Source organism: Crinia signifera, chromosome 4, assembly GCF_055691185.1.
Source record: "Crinia signifera chromosome 4, ASM5569118v1, whole genome shotgun sequence".
NCBI lineage: Eukaryota > Metazoa > Chordata > Amphibia > Anura > Myobatrachidae > Crinia > Crinia signifera.
Window position 1 is genome coordinate 203,813,489 of NC_139220.1, and position 17,476 is coordinate 203,830,964.

General features: G+C 45.6%; 1 protein-coding gene across 1 annotated transcript in view; it reads left to right on the top strand.

The window, feature by feature from the left end:
- DAPK2 (death associated protein kinase 2) overlaps positions 1–17,476 on the top strand; it is a 49,723-nt gene that overhangs the window by 11,602 nt on the left and 20,645 nt on the right. The window contains exon 2 of the mRNA XM_083183491.1: positions 159–258. Within this exon, the coding sequence (XP_083039617.1) occupies positions 197–258 (62 nt within the window). The 5' untranslated portion in view covers positions 159–196. The remainder of the gene's footprint in view (positions 1–158; positions 259–17,476) is intronic.

Sequence of the window (17,476 nt, forward strand, 5' to 3'; positions counted from 1 at the left end):
AACCAAAATGACCCCCTTAGTGCAAGTTTCTCTTTCTGCTTAATGAATTGGGATACATATACGTGTAGATGCAGAGACACTCCAGTATGCTAGTTTGCAGTGTTCATACATAGTTTATATCTGCTCTGTTCCTCTACTGAAATTGTGTTTTTCTGCAGCTCTCTCCAATGAAGTCCCCCTGATGTGAATACCTAGTATGGCTGTATTCAAGCAGCAGAAGGTAGAAGATCTGTATGTCATAGCAGATGAGCTGGGAAGGTAACATGACGCTACTATAATAATGCTGATACTTCTGACAGGCTGCGGCTGCTTGTGTGTATGTCAGTGTGTATGTACAGTATATCAGTGTGTATGTCAGTGTGTATGTATATCAGTGTGTATGTCAGTGTGTATATCAGTGTGTATGTCAGTGCTACATCAGTGACATCTTTAAACATGAAATAAAAAAATAAATAACAGGCTATGGATTCCCAGACAAACTGGGAGGCACTGCAATAATTCAGAGGGCTACCAATTTGCTTTATACAGGCCTTCGAACAGAGGCAGCCTGAGTCCTGGGCTGGTGCTTCTGGAGCTTCTCCAAGGGCAGGTAGAGAATGTTGCCCAGTTGCCCTGATTGTGAATTACACACTAAAGTGCAGCATTCTCTACCTGTCTCCCAGCCCTCAGCCAGACAGTGAATGGCCATCAGCATGCTGATTGGAGGATGGCTGGATCTATCCACCAATTATAACGCAGCATTATTTAACTGCCTTCAAGCCTCAACTGCAGTGCAGCATGGCTTTGTCCATCTGCAAAAGTTGCTGCTTTGCTATCAGGTCTGAATCATGCCCTTTGTCCCAAAACACATTTTCTGCATTGTGTGCGCTTTAGCATGCACCTATAATGTTCGGGTGCCAGACAGTTTCCCGACAGTCAAAACCCCGACACTCTGGGTCCCGACAGCCACCGGCTATTCTCCCTTGTGGGGGTCCACGACCCCCATAGAGGGAGATTAGAATAGGTTGTGAGCGTAGCGAGCCACCGTGCCAGCAAGGGGCTTTGTTGCGCTTGCCCCGCTGTCTGAGTCTGGCCAGTCGGGATCCCGACGTCGGGCTAATGACTGTCGGGATCCCGAATGTCGGGACCATATACCACACCATAATGTTCTCATACACATATTTGTCCTGTCCCTGACCTAAAAGGTTGGGAGGTATGTGGTAACAGTGCTGTTACCTTTTTTAACAAAGCCTGATCATATAACCTTTATACATTGTATGCAGAGATGTATTGCTATAGATTGGAAGCTTGCGAGCAGGGCCCTCCTACCTTTTTAACTGTCCGTAAATATCCAGTTAGTTGTATCATTGTTTCCAATTGTACAGCACAATGGAATTTGCTGCGCTATATAAGAAACTGTAAATAAATAATAATTGCTAAACATGCTGGTATTCACCAGAAAATAACAATTCCCGATAGTAATCCAATGTAAATCAATCAGATCACTATTAGTCATGTTGGTGAATGCAACTGAAAGATGAATGCAAATTGCAGAGCATCCAACATATTCTACCCGGAACATAATACTCAGAACTTCCACTTCTACTTTTGTAGTCACCTGTTCTGCTTAAATAATTTGATGTGTGATAAGATGACGGATTCCAGATACGTGCCTGGATATGTTATGTGTAAATGCCTTTACTTGAGCAGACAGTGCATTGGTTGTATCTGAATGTGCACAGAACTAGGATAAGGGAGCAAAAGAGAGCGCATGCGATAATGAAGAGCTGTGAGATGCCATTCTGTTTGTTTGGGGGAGGGGGACTTGGGAAAGAGGCCTTGGTGAAGGAAAGTGCTTACATCGGTGACAGGTCATGTGTGAGGCTGGAGAGAATACAATGGTAGCTGGCTTGCAGAGCACGCGCAGTAGAGGGAATCAGATCAGCTGACCCTTCTGGAACATGTGCAGCCTAGGGATGGTCATCGACCATCGATGATTAGAATTCATCGATGGTTTATGGCCCAAGTCCAATAGTTTTGCCATCGATGGGGGAGAACCAGATGGTTTCCCACCATTGATGTCAAGCTTAAACGAATAGTTTTGTTTTTGCTTTTTCACCAAGGAGACGGGACACAGAGCTTATCTTCGCCCCCGACATCCGCAAAGCCACGCCCCTTGTATTTTGATTGGCCCACAGGCCAATCAATCAAAGAAAACGGATGACCATCGATATGTAAAACATCAATGGTTCCAACTTCCATTGAATAGAAATACACTATCGATGGTCAGTTGCATGAACGAACCTCTCAGATGTGGATGGAATGTGATACATTTGCCCTAAATCTCATTGTGATAATTGAATACATCACAAGGATGTTGCATCAATTGTCACATGCAGGGACATAGCTAGCGAGGAAGCTCTGTCCCTGCGAATCTGCTTTCCATAATTCTCAGGGTATTTTTCATGAAATATACCATGAGATTGTACCGAAGATGGGCTGGCACAAGGTACTCCCACACGCTCCCTTCTCAGCTGAACTTGGCTGCGGCCAGGACTGGTGAATGGTTATCTGAGATAGCAACCAGTCTTCTGATCCAGTGATCTGCTGTGATCCCTGCGGTTGTAATGTTGTGTACCCCAACACACCAGGACGATATGGCTCAAAACGAGCCAATCTCGACCAATTGTATGTACATTGCCCATGTTTTGGGCCATTTTGCTGCCCTTTTGATGCGATCCCGGTCCGATGCGCAGCCCGCAGGTCGTTAGGTCTTTTCTGAGATCCTACCTGCTACAGGTAAGATCTCAGAAAAGACTTAACGACCCGCAGAGCCACGCATCGGATCGGGATCTCATCGAAATGGCCCAAAACATGGCCGATTTACATACAATCGGTTGAGGTTGTATCTAAATTGGCTCGTTTTGGGCCATATCGTCCTGGTGTGTACCCAGCATTACAGTATGTAGGAAAAGTGCCAGCAAGCAATGAGGATAGGGTCTGTGACTGACATACTGATGTATCCACATACTCATATCTATATGAGGCTACATTGAGCACTACAGATTTGGCAACTAAGCCCCCGCATGCGTCCCACTGATCTTTTTTTTTTTGTGCTGATTATGCCCTGGACTTGCATCACTATTGGAATAAAAGTTCCATGCATAGTACCATGGACACTGACGCTGGTTACTGTGTGCCACTCCTGGGGCAAAAGACTGAGATGTGAGTGAGCTATGCATCATTGTGGAGAATCAGCTTAATACCGATTCATTTTCTGTGCATTTTGAACTAGATCGCATCACATCACATGCAATCAAATTGTATGTGAGCCATGCGTTTTGTAACTTGTGCAGAGAGAATTAGATTTGGGTGGGTTATTTTGTTCCTGTGCAGGGAAAATACTGACTGCTTTATTTTTACACTGTAATATAGATCTCACTTTGAAGTGAAACCCCTCCCAAATCTAATTCTATGTGCACATGTTATATCTGCCCCCCCCCCTGCAGTGCACATGGTTTTGTCCATTTGAAAAGGAATTGGTATTTGTGTATTATCACAGCGAAATCGCCGCAAATCGCATGTAAAAAATCGGATGTGATTTAGCAGCCGATTTTCATGCTATTCCATCCTTGCACACCCCCACTATCCAAGTAGCGCCAAGCGTGTCGAGCGGACGCGGTGCGCGTCCTCCCGACCTGTTTATACCCCCACTATCCACGTCGGCGTGGAGTTGATTTTATAAACCGTGGTGTGCGCACCAAGCCCTAAGCATGGCGAGCGCAGCGAGCCCCGCCAGGGGACGCGGAAAACTATCCCGCAGCGTGGTGATCACGCTGCGGGATCGTTTTCCGCGTCCCCTGGCGGGGCTTGCAACGCTCGCCACGCTTCGGGCTCGCCACACTTTCGAAAATCAACTCCGTGCCGACGTGGATAGTGGGGGTATGAACAGGTCAGGAGGACGCGTACGCTTCGGGGGGGTGTGCAAGGATGCAATAGCATGCAAATCGGCAGCAAATCGCGGAAAATCGGCCAGAAATCGCATCGCGGATCGAATCTGACACAAATCGGACGCAAATCAGACGCTTAATCGTATGCGATATCATATACGATTTAGATAAAATCGGGCGCCGTGATAATACACAAGTACCAAGGAATTTGTCTTTGCGAGTGAACCAGAATGAGGGCCTTAATATGCAGCGGCTGTGCGGAAATATGCAAATGTCTTAAATGCCAGAATTTGTATTGAGTATTTGTATTTAAATGCCCGATGGGGTCATCTGGGATGTGCAGCTTGTGTGCGAAGATGCAGACACCATGCGGTCAGTCGTCAATAATTAGTCTGTGGTCAGACAGCATGGTCCTCGGACGTAGGACACCGGAGGCATTGTAACTACATACAGGAATATAGATGGAAGCTGTGACATTCTCCTGATATGGTCATGGTGCACCTGCATTTGAGGTGCTACTGATGTATCACCCCCCACCACCACCTAAGTGCATATATTCATCATACTCTTGAAGTTAGTTATGTTAACATTTTGCATTGTCTAGTAGTCCTTTTATACACAAAAGTAACCAGCCATCCGTCTCTCTTATTTATTTTTTCATGTTGCGAATTATATTATCGGGGTAGAGGGGGAGAGTTCACTCCCCCGTCCACATGAGGACAGTTCTTGGCATTCAGCCCTGGCACTATTGTGCTTAGTGTGGGGGCCGTAATCTCTACATTCCCTGCCCAAACTGACTTACAGGGTCTTGTCCTTGGTGTCTGCCTTTGAGATAATTTTGGCTCCTGGATATGACTGCAGTGTGGAGGTGTAGTGCTCCCAGCTGGAGGCCTCACATTTTGTCCTGCTGCGGTTTGCTTTCTGGGACTCCGAGGAGACAGTGAGCACTGAGCTGAAGCTGTCTGGAACTATAGGATGGGAAGTTTGCCACCAGATCACAACGTGCTGTAGTGGCTCTCGTTAGTCCACTAGGCCACCAGGATAGTGTTGTTTTTTTTTTTTTTAATTGAATGAAAATTCCATTGTAAACATATCATATGCATCAGTAAACTCTTTTGCATACCCCGAACTTTCGCATCCTGGAGACTGTGACCCCTGCATGCTTGGAAGGGGGTCGTGGCCTCACAGGTATGCTGTGGCCGCAAGCCTGTTTTTCTTCACTATGGGGGTTCGGCCTGTGCTGTGTAAGCTGCTGGCCATGCCTCAGCCCGTCTGCATCACTGAATAGACGCTGTGCCCATGCAGCGGGAGGAAGGGGACACCCAACTATCCCCCCACCGTGGGACACTGCCAGCCCCGAGAAGATGCAAAAAAAGGGACTGTTCCGTGAACATCTGGACAGTTGGGAGGTATGCTGCTGTAGCAGAATGCCTGATGCAGGCCCCTTGCAAATGCACATGTGTTCCCAATACACCTATCCATTTTCCAATCCAAATACCAAGTGCTTTGTACTGTTACCTTAATTTTTCTACTATTCTTCTATTTTTTTTTTTTTTTCAAAGGAGTTGGTACAAAGTCACAGATGAATCATAATAATGCATTGCATGGGTCACTTCTAGCTATCTTGCTACTTTGTGCTACTGCTGTATTATGAACCGATTATAGAGAATAAGCGCAACGGAATCTGCTGCGCTATATAAGAAACTGTAAATAAATAAATAAATAAATAAATAAAAGTGCACTAAATTGCATGCAAAAAAATGCATTTTTTTAAAAACTGTAAAAAATATCTGTTTAGACACAGTCATTTGCGGTCCCTTTTCCAGAACATAACCAGCCCTGGGCTTATTAAGCCTGGTTCCAAAAATATGCGGGACAAAAAGAGTAGGGGTCCCCTGTATTTCTGAAACCAGCCCTGGTCTCTTGGACCGGTCCTGGTTCCAAAAGTACGGCGGGCAAAAAATCTGGGGGTCCCCTGTATTTTAAAACCAGCATCGGACTCCGTCATGCCACAGCCGTGGGACACTTTTTACGTAAGGTCCTCCAGCCATACCATGCACACCGTGGCTGGTCAGCCTTGGGCGGGGTACCTGGGAGAGGGGAACCTCCCAATAAAGGGGTCCCCCCCAGGATTCACCCATCCAGGGCTGAAGCCCGGGGCTGTCACCAGCATCCCAGGGCAGTGGATGCCAGGCTGATACATGTAAAATTGTACCAAAAAAAAACGCATTGCTTTTTATAGTCAAACTAAAAGTCCCAGCAGGCCTTCCCCACACTTGGCGAACCACAAATCCCAGCATGTGGGGCAATAATGGGCCCCCTTGGACTTAGGACTAATTTAGCCAATCAGGGCTGAGGCCGTCTACAGCACTATGACAGCGGCATTCCCCACTGCCATTATTGTCAGGAAAGCCGCCTTACCCCGCAATCAGTGTGAGGAGAGCCGACTCCCCCCCCTGTCAGTGCCAAAATATGGGGGAGCCCCAGTCGTCCCCCAACATATTTTTAGAACCAGATCCAGCTCAATGAACCCGGGGTATTTCTTTTTTTAATTGCACCCTATTACATTTGCAAGTTTGCGATTTGCGATGAAAAAACTGTGATTATTTTTTCCACAATTCGCATCCTATTAAATGTGTGATTTTCATCTAAAAACCGCTCTCTATTGCATCTCGTCCCATATTTATTTATTTACAGTTTCTTATATAGTGCAGCAGATTCTGTTGCGCTTTACAATTGTAGACAGTGATAAAACAAACTGGGTAACAACAGACAGACTTGGAGGTTATAGGGCCCTGCTGCAAGCTTACAATCTATAGGGATATAGGAGGGAAACACAAGGACAGGCATTAGTAATAGCATAGCAGTCCCACCAAGTTACAAGTCCATAAGGGACATATGATGTTCTACCTTTGTAAAAACATTAATGCAAAAGGTCAATTTGTGAAGAATAATTCTAATGTTTCTGAAGTCGTCATTGACGTAGGACAGTTATTGTGATTGTAATGATTTGTAGAAGACCCCTGTATTAAGTCAGAAAATGCATTTATGGGACAACAGAGAAGAAAAGCCATTGCTATGGTAAGAGAGAGAAGGGGTACAGGAATGTGCAAGATGTCACAATGATAAACTACAAAGCTGCAGCTACAGCCACCTGCAGATTGGGAAATGACAGAGTGCCACTGGTTTTTCTTGGTTGGTATTTGCTGTGCTATAAATAGCTTAACATGTATGGAAACATTATAAGAATATATTATTTTAGGGTGTGCATCATAGGGGTCGGCAGTTATTAGGTCAAACCCGAACCCGCCGCCAGCGTTCCTGCCAACGGCCGCCCGCCGATCACATTACAAGCAATCACATGTGGTTACAAACCACATGCGATCGTTCATGCAATTCGATAAATATTATGTGCAACGCATAATATTTATCGATGCGACATTTGACCGGCAGGCCCGCGCATCGATTCGGGTGACTCATTAGATGTGCATATAATCCTTAGATTTATCGCACAGATGTGCTCAAAATTGAAGTACTGTATGTAATATCGCCCTAGTGTATAATAACACAAGCACGTAGGGAGTCCACCGATGATGATAGTGTTTCGATGTTTATTTGATGCTGGTAATGAGCAGGGAAGGTTTGAAGCAGGAGATGATCTGATGATTGACCGATGGTGATCAGAGTTGACTGGGAGACTTGATATAGACCGCTGGGAAAAGTTAGAAAACTTACTGGAGACACAGGTGGTCGGCCAGAACCAATAGAGTATTGATGGTAGCACGATGCTGAGTTGATGGTGGGCTGGAACCCAGAGGGAGTAGCTGAGAAGCTGGGTGGAGTCACAGGAGATCGACTGGAACCAATGGAGCATTGATGGGGAGTCAATGGTGAGACGCAAGAGAGCTGGAACACACCTGGAGTAGCTAAGGAGCCAGCAGAACTTACAGGAGATTGGCTGGATGGAGTATTAATGATAAATTGCTGATGAGTTGATGTTGGATTGGTAGAAACTTGAGAACCCACAAATAGCTTAGAAGTTAGATAATGTCCCTGGAGATCAGCTGGAAGCGATGGTACCTTGCGGTGAGTCTATGGTGAGTGATGACTCACTGGGAATGAGCTAGAATGCTTGGAAGCAAGTGCAGGAGTTGGTAGTTACTGATGGTGGTCAATGCTGGATGATAACAGTACTTGAGGTACTTGGAATCAGCTGGAACTAAAGAGGATAATGCCAGCGAACACTGGTGGGAGCCAGATTGTGCAGCAGGTTGGTAATTAGAAGATTTTCCTATCACACCAGGGGTCTAAGTCGGGGGGACTAAGAACTCTGGTGGGGGTCTGGATCGGTATTGAAACCGGGCAGGCTGCAGGAGACACTTGTGCATATACCTTGCACGACAGTGCACCCAGAGGCAATGAACAGTCAGTGGTAAAATACAACCAGATTTATTGAACAGATGGTTGTAATGAAGGCAGGCTGTAAAGTATGCAGATTGGTAAAAGATAAATACAGTCACTGTAGGAAGCAATACTTTACAGCATGGGTCCTCAAACTGCGGCCCTCCAGATGTGGTGAAACTACAAATCCCAGCATGCCTTGCCACAGTTTTCCTATAAGGGAGTGTTAAAACTGTGGCAAGGCATGCTGGGAATTGTAGTTTCACAACATCTGGAGGGCCGCAGTTTGAGGACCCATGCTTTACAGCCTTGATGCGATGACGAATCGATGGTAGAACATTGGATGCCAAATGGAAGTTGGGTTATCGGGAATATCGGACTTTAGGATCGATGGTAGAACATCGGACAGGATCGATGGTGGAACATCATACAGGATCGATGGCGAAGTATCGGATAGGACCTGAGTCCTGGAGCTAGGCTGGAACCAATGCTGGTGAGTCTGGCAGCGGACACTAATCACAGGAGATGTTATACCCGGGTGGTCACAGGAGATGGAATTCCTGGATAGCCTCAGAAGCTGGAGTACCTGGAGGATCACACTGCAGCAGGGAGAGACAAACACCAGCAGACAACACTTGCATGTAGGAATGACAAATTAAGCACTAGCATGGGAGTGAGCGCTCCCAGCATACTTATACCGACTGCTTGGCCAGGATTGGCCGGGCAGGTATGACAGGGAGGTCACTCCAGACAGGATTGGACAAGACAGACATGTGACTGGGAAAACATAGCAGCCCCCATGTCAGGCTATGGCGGGAAAGAGTGTTTGTAGTTGCCATGATTGTGGCCAGGAGCAATGGCGGCAGACAGGGAGATTGTTGCGCACTGGATACTGTCTCTGCGGGTGAAAGAAGCAGTGCGCCGCGCATCCGTGGACTCAGCAGCGCTGAGAGGACTGGAGGATGACTGAGAGGTAGGCACACATCACCCAGGATGCCGGCTGCATCAGGACTTGAACCGCAAGCTGAGCATGCGCAGACACTTGGCCGGTAAGAGAGCTTGCTTCAATACCCGGATCGTGACATTTCCACAGTAACAGATACACAGGTTGCAGCTAAGCTGTGAACAACATTGATCTGGCCAACTAGTGTTTTCCCAGCATACTTACTGGACAGTGGATCGGCTTTAGTGGAATGAGGTCATGATTGGAGTTGCAGGGTTGGCTGCAGAGTATCATGTGACAGAGTCCAAGGTGGCTGTGCCCATGTCTGTGTACTGGAGGGAAATCTGGCTGGGTAGAAGCAGGGTTGAGGCTGTGAAGTACTATGACTTGAGGTCGTCGCTGGCAGCAAAGAGGTGTGCGTTGGAAACAGTCTGCAGCACAAGCCTGGAAGAGCACTTTAAAGGTAGGAAAGTGCTGCTAAATGCTCCATGTCCACGTATATCTAGATTCCTTTCCCAGGGCATCTGAGGGGGGGGGGGGGGGGGGGTACTAATTACCCGGGCCCAGGCTTGCTGGGGGGGCTCAGCAGCAGGCTCAGCATGAGTGTCTCTCTGACAGCATTAGAGATCATGCTGAGCCTGCTGTCAGCAAAGCACATGCTGTAGGTGTGTGCATCTGCTGAGATTAGTTTTTTAGAGTTTTCTGTCACCCTCCTCTAAACATTTTGCGGGTGTGGCCTAAATGCGGTAGATATCCCCACACTGAGGCCACACCCCCAATATTTTACCAGGACCCGGCATTCCTCTCGGCTGCCCTGTCCTTTCCTGTTAAACCCCTTACACTTGGCAATAATCAACAGTGCTGGGTGTCTTTTTGTCAACTTTTTTCCATTAAAATGTGTCTCATTTATAAAATGGAGGACAAACAGCAGCGTCTGCTGATTAAATTAATATGGAGCATGCCTATGTATATTCTGTGTGCGACTGCGGCTGCATCTGCATATGAAATGCTAAATTATAATGTTTTCCTGGAAAACAGGTCCTATGTGTATGTATGTAGAAGGAGGGTGTTTTGTGTACTAGCAGGGGCAAATACACCTGTATATACATGACATGTGGAACACAGCATGAGCATTTCACTTTATACAGGACCTTCATATTTTGAGAACCAACTGAGCACTTACGTTGTCAGCAAATCTTGTTCTCTGTACAACTGCTGATACTGCTCTTCCCGCTAACTCAGACACATTAGACACTTGATAACCCCTGCCATTCCCAGCTTGTGTAGCTCACACACCGCTTATAGCATTGCTACTATAATAAGATACCAAAGAACATTTTAATATTTGGAAAATGCTTACTAATTGCCATCACAGAGTAAATATGCAGCTTCCTGGAAAAGAGGATGATTAACTGCATTTCACCTAATTGGATTGAACTGTTCTTTTTTTATTTGCCACCCATGATATGTAACCTTGATTTACTAAAGATAAAGGTCTCCCTTTGGCAAAGACCAGGACACATCTGGGAACACACTGTCTTGTCAATACAGCCTCATGTTACAGGTCAGCAAATTAAATCTATCAATTGCAAAATAGATAGAGATACAATACATTTCTATTACGTCTGGGTTCCTTCTTCCAAAGTCCAAACCCACATGATATAGGAAACAACTTATCTGGTGTCCATACCTGATGGTATAGTGAGGGCTGGTGCAGCAGCCTGCAGGGAACCTTTCGGGATAGGCTGAGGCTTCTCTGGTCCTTAGTGTTGGCCAAGAATGGTGGAGATGGAAATTCCCACAGCTAGAGTCACTGCATTGACCCAGTGGTGTTGGGATGCTTTTTCTCTAGTACAGAGTCTGATAAGAGTCCTTATGTCAAACCAATGAAAGTATCTCTGATAAGCTGGGTACACAATGGACAATATCATAGAATGATATGGACAATATAGATATCATTAACGCTATACATTGCAAATCGCTCAGTGTATGCACACTGTATCATAAACAGTATATATAGCCCATTGTTAATGACACCTCCCTGCCAATCCCCCCCCCCCCCCCTCCCGCCCTGTCTGTACATGCAGTTCAATATGGCAATGTGGAGAGGACAGTGGGTGACATCACTGACCGATAATCGTTCAGTATATATATTGTTCTGCTGCAACACCGCCAATATAGCTAGCATTATCGGCAGTGCCGGGGATTGCTAAATGTGTGCCCAGCGTAAATCTAAAGATTAAGGGATGATGCAGAGTTGGAAATTAAACAGGAGTACATTACTCAAATGAAATGTACACTGACAAATGAGTTGTATGGATCTCAAGATGTGTCATGCATAGTTTGTATTGGTTTATTATTAGTTATCATTAAGGTACTGTACTTGAATTTAGCTTAGACTAGATATGCCTACTGATAGATGTATGTTTGCTTACATGCTGGTTTGCATGGCCTGCATCTGCTTGAACACAGTTTATCTGGATTTTACCAACCTGTATATAAGAGTGGATCTAAGCACCTCAGTTCCATCTGTTCAGCTGTAAGGGTTGAAGCACCAAGATTAAATGCATCTACAGTATGTATAGCTCATCTTCTAAGAATGCACATTGTAAATTCCTGCAATATACTGGACTGGACACAAGTAGGCTACACTGGTTGGGAAGTTTCAGTTCCGGGGCTGGTCCGGGGTCCGGGGCTCCAGGGCTGATGTCTCCGGGGTCCAGGATCCGAAGTAATCCAAAAGGGGTACCTGAGGAAGGAAATCCTACTCACCTGGTCCCAGGCGACGACCCCGACATCTTCTCCGGCAGACGCGCTGCTCCCGGCTGGTACCCGCTCACGGACTGGAGAGGCGCAGAGATGTTTCATCTTCCGCACCTCTCCTGATTGGCCGCTAGGCGGCCAATAGAATCATCCGGAGAAAAGGCGCGGAAGATGAAAATCTCTGCGCCTCTCCAGTCCGTGAGCGGGTACCAGCCGGGAGCAGCGCGTCTGCCGGAGAAGATGTCGGGGTCGTCGCCAGGGACCAGGTGAGTAGGATTTCCTTCCTCAGGTACCCCTTTTGGATTACTTCGGATCCTGGACCCCGGAGACATCAGCCCTGGAGCCCCGGACCCCGGACCAGCCCTGGAACCAGGACCGAGGCCCCGGAATCGGACTCTTCAGACCAGGAGCCCCGGAACCAGGACCAAGGCCCCGGAACCAGACTCTTCAGCCCTTGAGCCCCGGAACCAGGACCAAGGCCCCGGAACCGGACTCTTCAGCCCTGGAGCCCCGGACCCAGGATCCAGGGACCGACCTACGGGCTCAAGGTAAGTAAGTATCAGTATGTGTGGGCTGTGGATGTATTAAACTTTTATTTTTCTGGGTGTCAGTGTGTTTTATTTAACTATTTTTTGTACTGTGGAACTACAAGTGCCAGCGGGCCCTTTAATGCCCCACATGCTGGGACTTGTGGTTCTCCAAGTCCCAGCATGCGGGGTAGGCTTGCTGGGACTCATAGTTCTACAGTATAAGACAATAGTTTTTATTCTTTTTTTTACACTTTTCATCAGCCCGATGCCCACCGCCCAGGGGCATCGGGGACAGCTCCGGACTTTCAGCATGGGCTGGTAAGTCCTGGAGGGGGGGGACCCCTTCATTGGGGGGTCCCCACTTCCCCAGGACCCCTGCCCATGCTGACCAGCCACGGGGATAATGCTTTCGCCGCGAGATAAGTGTCCCCCGGCTGTGGCATTACCCTGCTGGCTGGTTGGGTCTGGTGCTGGTTCTTAAAATACGGGGGACCCCTAGTCATTTTGTCCCCCGTATTTTGGGAACCAGCGCTGGACCTTGAGCCTGGCGCTGGTTTCATTAAATCAAGGGAACCCCTATTTGTTCCCCTATTTGATTTTATGATACCAGCACCGGCTTTTTGAGCCCGGGGCTGGTTATGCTTAGGAGGGGGACCGCACGCCGTTTTTTTTTTTTTCAACACACCTCACAGTACTGAAAATGTGCCGATTTTCATGACTGAAAATCGCACATTTTCAGGACTTAAAAATCGCCCGAAATCGCACCATATCTCACTTTTTTGCCGCAAATTCGCATCTCATTACATATGCAAATTCGCGGCTATTTTTAAAGGTGCGATTTGGTGCGATTTTTTTCTTACGAAAAAAATCGCACCCTATTACATTTCGCCCCTGGAATTTTTAAACAGTCCCTGCTGGGAAGGGTAAGGATCTGGCTACAGGAGTGTTATAGTTAAGCTGCTATAAGGGAGGGTTAGGGTGCAGAGGAGAGGGTGCCTGCGGATTCTCTGTATTGGGATGTCGGGATCAGTCTTATATCTCAAATAGAGCAGCAACTGTCCTCACCAGCACCGCGTGCATAGATGCTGATTCACCAACCTTCCTGAGATGTTGTTTTAAAGGTCGGCAGGTATCGTCTTCTGGGTCTGGAAGTAGCATTTGCTCTGCTTTTTCTTAGAATTAAATATGTTACCACAGGGAATGCAAGTTAGTACCTTCAAAGATAAAGCTGTGAGAAGTAATATGGGAGGGAAACTCCTGTTTGCTATCTGATGACACACATGCTGTTATCAGAACATAGTCAAGTACGTAGGAAAACATGATGTCATTTTAATGTGAGTGATACTCTGAAGTAAAAACTTATTATCTTGCAGTGACTACTTTTTCCTGCTTGATAGCATTATAGTATGACATTTTTGCAAAATAAACTTAAAACGCTCGGATTGCATTCATATAGGACCGATTCTGATCTGATCGCAGGGTTGCAACTTTTTGCAGTCCTGCGATCAAGTTAGCCCCCTTCCTGCCTGAGTGGCATCCCACCCCTGTGTACAGCTGGAAATGACATCGCAGCCATTGCGAAGAAGGGGAATTCCTTTTGTAATTACTCGCCACCCCATGTGCAGCCAAGACTTACTCAGCTCTGCGATGGCCGTGGGGAGATCGGGGCCTCTGATTAAGTTAGCGGGCCTCCCTCCCAAAGGCCGGGTCTGCCTGTGTTTTGTTAATCAGCCAGCATAGGGCCTGCGATCATAGGCCATTGCTGGTTGTGGCCGCACAAAGGGCTTGCACATGTGCACTGCGGACTGCACACACGCATTGCCCTCTGATTACTGCCAGGTCACCGTACCGACCGCATTCCCCTGTCTATGTGCATGGCTGCAAATGTGATTGTGAGGTGAAAACCATTCAAAATTCACTCACGATCAAAATGGTTTTCCCCTCTCGTCGCAGCACTGAGTAAGCCTAGACACTGCTGAGTAAGCCTAGACTTACTCAGCACTGCGATGGCAGTGGGTTCCAAACTAAAACGGGTACTTAGGCCTTTTTCAGTATGGATCGGTAATTTGAGAAATTGCACTGGACTGCGAACAAAAAGTTGCTGCCCAGACCGAATTAAACAACCCCCCCCCCCCCCCCCCCGTAAATTTGCGAATGCATCGCAGATGGCATCCATTCGCAATTCCTGAACATCAAATATACTTTGCCATCTGTGCAAAATGTGAGTAGGTCTGACCCTGCCACTAATTTGCACCCACAAATGCCGGCTTTCTTTCAGTCAAATTGTGGCTACATTACAATTGCGATCCATATGCCTTTTAATGTATGTGGTATATTTGCACAGTCATTCCATAATCGCTCAATTTGCCAATTCTTTCGACCCATGCTGAATTAGGCCCTCAGTACCAGCATAGCTAAAAAACTCATATTTATACTTTGCATCTGGGATTAAACATTTTCTACATTATGAAAAGTTAGCATTAGCCTTGTGTGGCATAATTGCCTACCTTTGATAACATATATTTCATGGAGATGTGAGAGGATTGTCATAAAATTGATTTATAGAACACTAAATTATAAATGAGCTCCAAAGCTGCCACATATGACCGCACGTACTGTATAAGTACTATAAACTAATACATATAGACAGAGCTCTGTTCTAGCTTCTGAATTATAAAGCAGCTATATAATGGGTGTTATGTACAAATGTTATAGGAGTCTGTGCTTATTTGAACCAGTGATGTCATCATCACTGTATTGCACCTACACATCAGGCTGAGTTATGAAGACCACCAATATTTCATGGAGCCTCTCTGAATTTCACGGATGTCAGCAAAGTATGTGTTAAAGCCATAAGAGAGTGATGTAAATCAACATTAACCAAGTGATGTTCATGGAGGGTAACATACTGTAGGTCATCGCATAATCTACAAGCACTATGAAGACACTCAGCAAAATTACTCTCCCATGTTCTAGCAGCAGTCAGTCACCTCCTTACTTGTGTACACATGGTACAATCCAGCATGAGATTTTGACTATATAGTCAAAATCGCCTGTAGATCGCACATGTTTTTTACCTTGCAATCCCAGAGCGTGCTCCCGGGACAGCACAAATCGAAACCCAGATAGACAGGGCAGCAATGACTATATATTGGAAATCTAATGCAGATAGCAGGAATTGTATGTAAGTAGACAATGAGTTAGCAAAGACTGCATAGCAAGTTGAATAGGAATCTCACTGTGTGTACACCATAGTTGCTTACCCTCCTGCATTCTGCGGGAGACTCCATGAAATAGTAGCAATCTCCTTCTCTCCCTGATTAGTCTAGCAATCTCCCTCATGTCACCTAGTCTACATTACACTTACATTTTAACAGATTCCTCTCCGATGTAGCAGTAAACACCCACGCTTCTAGGGGCCACTTTCACAATCTCTTTTCACAATCTCTCCTGATATAAAACTACCCACGCCCTTTGGGTGGAGCATGACACGCCCCCTCAATGAGGCGCTGTGCAAAATTCTACTACCAACTATAATCTCCCTGAAACTAGTTTTCGAAAGTAGGCCTGTTGTGCCTTTGTAAAACCGAGTGCCATTTTTGGAAAAAGGTTAAAATTAATATAGTGTTAGTAGATTGAATTTATTAAGTTGCCCACTCATGGTGCTATTTGTACTACAGTATGTGCCTTTTGTACTATATTGCATCGCATCTAGTTCAAATCCCATGCGATACACTACAACAGGGTATGATCTGAACTAGATGAACAAAAAGTACTGCCTGCACATACTTTTTTGGTTGCGATATGAACTACGTGGGAGCGCTCGCGATGCGTTTTGAACTAAAAAGTTCAAAAACCGCATCCAAGTATCGCACCGTGTGTAGTCACCATTAGTAGATTGTATTTAGTGTTAATGAATTGGACTTCTACCATGCTCAGTTTGTGGAGTATCAAAGTGAGCCATAATTGCCTAAAAGGTAGAATGATGTTCTGAGGGAAATTCTAAGGTCTGTTTTATTGGAGTTGCATTTTGGGGGTTTATCCTTATATGAGTAAACAAACATAAATGTAATCAGTGCCAAGTACTAATGTGGAATGGAAAGCTTGTTGATACATCTTTGCTCATATGCAAATATGTAATTATTCATCTCTACTCATGCCCGACGTGCCTATTTGTATAAGACAGAGCATGGATTGGGAGCATGGAATATAATTATGTTCTTTTGCCAGGTCAGCAAATCTTTTGTGTAATGTTGGCTGGACCAGGCTGGATGGGGTTGCTTTGTGTTGTGCTGCAGAATAGGCACAATCTATGACGTGCGTCCAATCCACACAAAATAGTTTACACAGAAAACCATGAACTTACTTGAATATGCACAAAAGCATTATTACTCTTTGTAGATGGCCTAATTGCTTTAAGGTCTCCTGGTTTGTCCATGTGTGGACAACTAATAAAGTTTACTAAGCTTCTAAAAATAACCAATCAAATTATGTCTTTTATTTCTTTATTGCATTCTATAAAATAAGCTGATTGGTTGCTATGGACAACATCACCTCTTTTCATTTGTTAGAAGCTTTAGTACATTTACCCTGTAGAGTTTAACAAATGTAAGAAATAAAGTTAACTAAAGCAACTGTGTTACTTACAGAACTTCATTGTAAAAATGAGTGAAACCTCCATAATTACCTCTCCCCTGGCACAGCAGTCACCGTTGTCCACATTTCTTACAATCCCCATTTTAGAACTGATCTAGGTGCTTCCATTTTCTGAGCTTCCATTGTATTTGTATGTGCATTGCTTGTATGAAGCCATGGGCACTTTGTTGGGCCTTAAGATATAAAAGATAACAATAATAATGGCACATTGGATTAGGTAAAATACCCTAATTAATTAAGCTTCAAACAGTCAA